Source organism: Oncorhynchus masou, chromosome 28, assembly GCF_036934945.1.
Source record: "Oncorhynchus masou masou isolate Uvic2021 chromosome 28, UVic_Omas_1.1, whole genome shotgun sequence".
In the NCBI taxonomy this organism is placed as follows: domain Eukaryota; kingdom Metazoa; phylum Chordata; class Actinopteri; order Salmoniformes; family Salmonidae; genus Oncorhynchus; species Oncorhynchus masou.
In genome coordinates this window covers 60,376,034-60,382,033 of record NC_088239.1, presented here as the reverse complement: position 1 = coordinate 60,382,033, position 6,000 = coordinate 60,376,034, and the positions used below count along the sequence as shown (strand labels likewise).

Below are 6,000 nucleotides of genomic sequence, written 5' to 3'. Positions count from 1 at the left end.
CACAAGAAAAGTGGTCTCTGGTTTGAAAGTGCATGATGCCCGTAAATGGAGGGAGACTCTTCAGTCTTAGCAGATATGAGACACATTATTTCAAAGTAAGTGAAACTAAGGTCCATTATAAATGATTCCTTATTGTTTAATCATCTTGTTGCGATGTTAATTTCGCTGACACACACTAGAGAACAAATGTTTTACAAAGTTTCAAGTCTGTCACGGGACCCTTACTGGAATGTTTCCACCTGCTGCTGCTAACGTTACATCGTATCACGAAGGAATGAGTTCACTCGTAGCAACCATCAAAAGCCTGTGCCTGTCAACTTTTGCATGGCAAGCCACGTTATGATATTCCGTATGAAGTGAAGATATTACTTAATATGGTGTTTGAAGTCATTGCACAATGGGAAATCAAAGGAATCATTTCGTAAAAATTCATTCATGATTGCGTCTGAGCAAGGGTGGCAATATTTGGGAGTCATACCCCCCCCCCCCCCCCCCCCCGGCAAAAAAAAATCCTACTAGTGGTTTTAATGGATTGCTGTTGGTAGAAGTTACCTACCCAGAGGTGATATACAGCGTAGTTATGATCCTTTTTTAATGTTCCCGTGTATTTAATAGACAGTGCGTAGTCACTCCACGTAATGTGGCTGTACTGCAAGTAGAGGGCGTACTACAACCAAACAATCTAGAGTGGATTAGACTGATGGCTACCCTTCAGATAAAACCACACTACCTCTCTGCCATATTGGGAACTATAGATTTTCATTGTCCGAGTTCTAGCTGTCATGTGTGTAGATTCGTTTTTTTTTAGTATGGTTGGTTGCCTTGCTTGTGCTCACACAGCATCACACAGCAGAAAAAGCCAATTTGACTCACTGTGCCACTGGGCTTGCCTGTACCCTGTTCTCATCACTGTTCAGGAGAGACGGATGTACAGTAGAAGCAAGCATACCATACACACTTGGTTCTCTCTGTGCCTCCATACTCAATCCCACTGTCCTACCACTAGGATGTAGCACCACTCTCACCGACAGCTGGTCAGGTGAATGAACGGAAGGATTTGTTAGGAGTGGTTTTAAGATACTGTACTGTGGGAGATGGAATACGTGTGTGGTAAATGTTGATATTTTTGGTGAGCTCCTGTCTTGTAAAATGTTCCCTCACTGATCCACAAGCTGGATACATTTTCCATAATGCTGGCTACTTCAGGTATTCGGGAATGCACTGTTGCACTGCCCAACATTCCATCTCTCTGCCTGGAGGTATACATACAACAGACTCCCACGCTCTGGTCTGCTAACTAGTATCCACACTGATTCCAATTTTCTTATCTCTTTTTTTTTATTATGGTGGATTTTGCAATATCCTCATTCCTCACACTTAATCACAAGTGATTTACAATGTAGTTCTACTAGTCTGTAGAATACCTGTCAATCAATATATGCTCATTTGATATTGAGTCATAGCAATAGTCAAGGGGTTTATTCACTCGGAACCAAACACAGAGGACTAGCCTGTACTTTCCCAATAGGAAACGTTCATTTTTGCTGCAAAAGATTTTCTGTTGCACAACATTTTGCAACAGTTTGCTAGTGTGCACTAATGAATACACCCCAGTCTTCCCTTACCACTCCTTATCTGTCCTGTGAGTCCAAACTTCTAAAAGTGGATTATGATCTGTTCCATCCTCTGTCAGCCAGAGTGATGCCCCCATTTCCAAAAGCCTGGGCTGGAGATGTCAGCAGCACAGGGATTCGGGCTCCACTTAATTTTAAGTAAAAAAAAATTTTTTTTTTAAATAGTTCTTCAAACCTGCGCTCTCAGATTGGCTGTGTGTGCCCCCGTGTGTTTTTTAAAGTATGTGGTTAAAGCGTTTGTTTTTCTGTATGTGTGAGTATTTGGGTTAAATGCTTACACACACAAATGAGTATGCAATTGTGTATGTGTGTGCGATTTAGGTCGGTGAGTTATTTTGTGTGTGTATTTTAATCATCAGCATGGTTGTGTGCGATTGTGTAAACAGTCTGTGAATGGTGGGATTTGCGCTGAATGTAGGCCAGCAGAATCCAGCTTATGTCAAAGCTAGGCAGGCCAAAGCAGGGTGTTGCAGTTACCGCTGGTGCTGCTGTGGAAATGGAGGGGGTAGAGTTGTAGCAGTGAATCAGTGGAGGTAGAGGAGCAGAAGAGAAACCATGAAGACGGTCCTTCACCAGCACAGGAAATGGATCCACACCTACAAGGCCACCCCCATCCTCAAGGGGCTTGTGAGTGACTCCAGCTTGGCTCTAGATCAGGGGTGTCAAAGTCAAATGGACGGAGGGCCAAATAAAAAATTTAGCTACAAGCCGAGGGCCGGACTGTTCGAATGTTCATTGAAAAATTTTTAAATGACGCATATAGTCTAGTGAACCTAATTGAACCTACTGAAAACCTAACAAATATATTCCAATATGATCAGATAAATAAAGCAATATTTTCTTATGGCTCTGTCAGTAATCTTTAATTTTCAACAGACACAAAAGACAAATTTCCTTTATATAAAAATCCCCATAACATGAACATTAAATGAAAGAAACCGGTATTCAAGGCACCATCAGTAGCCTATATTTTCTATTTTAGCAAAAGTGGGCTAAATTTACTTCAAAGAAAAAAACAATAATAGCAATTTTCTATCATCCACTCAACTGAAATATTTTTAAAATATAATTGGATTGAAATACAATAAAATAAAGTGCAAAAATCTATTAATCAAAAACAACACTTTGTTTAAGGAGAAGTAACATGCAGTGAAAACAAATATTAAACTTTAACTTTTAAACTTGAACTGAGTAAAAACTCTAAATATGTGATTGCACAGTAATGTTCACTTGTTTGAGGTTGAGGGTGATACTTGGTGGTGTCCCATCTTTTCCACAAGTTCATCAATGTTCGGGGTAAGGCTCTGAGCTGAGGAAATCCTCAGAATTGAGTGGAGGTGTTCAGCAGTAAGTCGACTTCTGTGTGATGTTTTGTTCAGGTTCATCAAAGAAAAAAGTTGTTCACACAGGTATGTGCTGCCAAACATAGACAACGTTTGAGCAGCCTGGATGCGCAGCTGGGGCATTGTGTCGGGGAGGAAACGGGCGAACTCCGCAGCACCCACTGCCGCATATTTTGCCCTCAGTGCATCATTGCATTGGAGGTCAATCAACTCCATTTGGAGGTTTGGTGGTGAGCTTTCCACGTCAACAGCAAATGGGTTACCGAGCAGTTCCAACCTGCTTTTTGTGCTTCAAAGTCAGCAAATCGGCGTCGAAAGTCAGCGGCAAGCATACCTATTTTATCAGCCAACTGTGCGCTCGGGAACGCACTGGTAGAGAGCTTCTCTTTCATGGTCTGGCAGCTGGGAAAGTGGCTCAAATTTTCTTTCCGCATCTGCGTCTCCCACAGAGTCAGTTTGGTTTTAAATGCCTTCACTGTACTGTACATATCAGAGATGACATGATCCCGACCCTGCAGCTGCAAGTTCATTGCATTCAGATGACTCGAAATGTCACACAGAAAAGCCATTTCACACAGAAACATTTCGTCTCGGAGTTGTGTTGTGTCTTTCCCTTTGCTGTCCAAGAACAGACAAATCTCCTCACGAAGCTCGAAACATCTTTGAAGCACCTTTCCCTGGCTTAGCCATCGCACCTCTGTGTGATAAGGCAAATCACCATGCTCCGTTTCTAACTCCGTCAGAAATGCCTTGAACTGGCGGTGATTCAAACCTTTGGCTCTGATAAAGTTAACTGTGCGCGTGATGATGCTCATTACATGCTCCATTTTCAAGGCTTTACCGCACAACGCTTCCTGGTGTATGATACAATGATAAGCTGTCAGCTCACCTGTCGCGTTTTCCTCTTGCATCTTTTCCCGTATCTTCGCCACCAGTCCGCTCCTGTGTCCACACATCGCAGGTGCTCCGTCGGTTGTCAAACCCACGAGTTTTTCCCAAGGCAGCTCCATCTCATTTACACATCTTGACACCTCTTCATACAAATCATGCCCCGTAGTTGTGCCATGCATAGGACGTAAAGCCAAAAACTCCTCTGTCACGCTTAGGCTGGAGTCCACTCCGCGGATGAAAATTGACAACTGGGCAATGTCAGAAATGTCGGTGCTCTCATCCACAGCCAAGGAATATGCAATGAAATCTTTTCCCTTTTTCACAAGCTGCTCTTTTAGATTGATGGACAACTGGTCTACTCTCTCGGCAATGGTGTTTCTGCTCAGACTCACATTTAAAAAGAGTTGCCTTTTTTCTGGGCAAACTTCGTCACAAACTTTAATCATGCAGTTTTTGATGAAATCCCCCTCCGTAAATGGCCGGGCTGATTTAGCGATCTCTTCTGCCAAAATAAAACTGGCCTTGACAGCAGCCTGGCCTTGTGATTTGGCTTTTTTGAACAGAGCCTGTCGAGATTTGAGGCCTCGTTTTAATTCCTCTGCCTTTTGTAGCCTTTGTTCCATGTCCATATTCTTGTTTTTGTCCGCGTGTTTCGTTTCATAATGTCGTCTCAGATTATACTCTTTCAGTACCGCCACACTTTCTCCACACAGAAGACACACAGGTTTTCCAGCTACCTCCGTGAACATATACTCCGACTCCCACCTTGTTTGAAACCCCGGTTCTCAGTGTCCACCTTCCGTTTTGCCATTTTTGATGGGTATCTGAAAGTTAATTTTACTGTGATGCTGACGACTGCTGTGCCAATAAATATTGAAATGAAGCAGCCTACTGCTCGGTGCGTCACCGTTGCATTGTGGGAAATGTAGTATTGGTGCGTGTAAAAGATCTGCGGGCTGCCGGCTTGCTGCGGTCTGCGGGCCGGTTCTAATAATAAATCAAGATCATCCCAGGGGCCGTAAAAAACCTTCTCGCGGGCCGGATGTGGCCCGCGGGCCTTGACTCTGACATATGTGCTCTAGATAGTTAGACAGGTGGTCTTTGGGTGGAAAGGTAAGCAGGTAGACAGGCAGTTGTGACAGGTGTTTCATGATGGGTGTAGTAGTTTCAGTGAGTGAAGTTGGTAAAAATGTGTGTCAGTGGTTATATTAGTAGAGTTTTCAACTGGTGGTATGGGTTCTGTGTTGTAAGGCTGAGGGTGTGTGGAATCAGTAGTCCATGTGTGATGCTGGTTAGTAGACTGATAACTCACACAATTCTTCCACTGCTCTGTCGTTTGCTACATATTTTAGTCAGAGACTGCCGTCATTGAAGTTGTTTGTGGCATGGGGGGGGGGGGCCTTGTACAAAAGTAATCAGTGATCGGATCATCTCTAACCAAGTATCAAAGCCAATGACACATTTTCCAATTGCCACTTTACCCACGTGTGTTCTGGCTCTGGCCCAACCCCTTGGTTTCTGGACCAATCGGACGGCTCCTAATGTGTTCACATTCTGTGACGGGTTGGGGAGGTACTCCGATCTAGACTCATTATGGAGAAGGAACTCTTCTGTGGGCGTGGCGTAGCAAGTAGTCTGGTTCGCCAGGCAAAGTGATTAGTTGGTGTCTACTGTACTATGTGCTCAGAGAGCATGTTGGAAACAAGAGTTTGTGCCAGGTGTAGTACTGTTTTTTTTTATTTTTTTTTATTTTTTATTTTTTAGTACACCTCTTGTGTTGGTTATATGAAATTTGGAGTACGAAGCTTTGATGTATTCTATTGGCATGGTCATTCAAGATTAATCTGACTCCGTTTGTCTTGTTGAAATGAGAAACAAATGGTTAATATATCCTGTTCTAACCCTTATTATGGAATGTGCCCTTCTCCCAAAGAGCCCAGTCATGGAGGAAACCATATGGGAGCAGTATACAGTGACACTGCAGAGGGTGAGTCTAGTTTTGCAATCGACACACCGCACTGGATTGCTATACAATATATTGCTTGCCATTACTGCAACCATAACACCCTTTACTCAAACCATATCACATTTCAGTGCATAACATTACCCTTCTTGTAGGGTTATAATCAAAC

The 6,000-nt window shown here is 43.1% G+C and overlaps 1 protein-coding gene across 5 annotated transcripts in view; it reads left to right on the top strand.

Moving 5' to 3' along the window:
* Positions 1-6: 6 nt before the first annotated feature.
* LOC135518013 (tight junction protein ZO-2-like) overlaps positions 7-6,000 on the top strand; it is a 30,605-nt gene continuing 24,611 nt past the window's right edge. For 3 of the 5 annotated variants that reach the window (XM_064942824.1, XM_064942826.1, XM_064942822.1), the window contains exon 1: positions 5,639-5,855. In XM_064942824.1, the coding sequence (XP_064798896.1) occupies positions 5,736-5,855 (120 nt within the window). In that variant the 5' untranslated portion in view covers positions 5,639-5,735. Of the gene's footprint in view, positions 96-5,637; positions 5,856-6,000 lie in introns of those variants that run through there. The other 2 variants (XM_064942823.1, XM_064942827.1) reach the window with 2 other exon arrangements.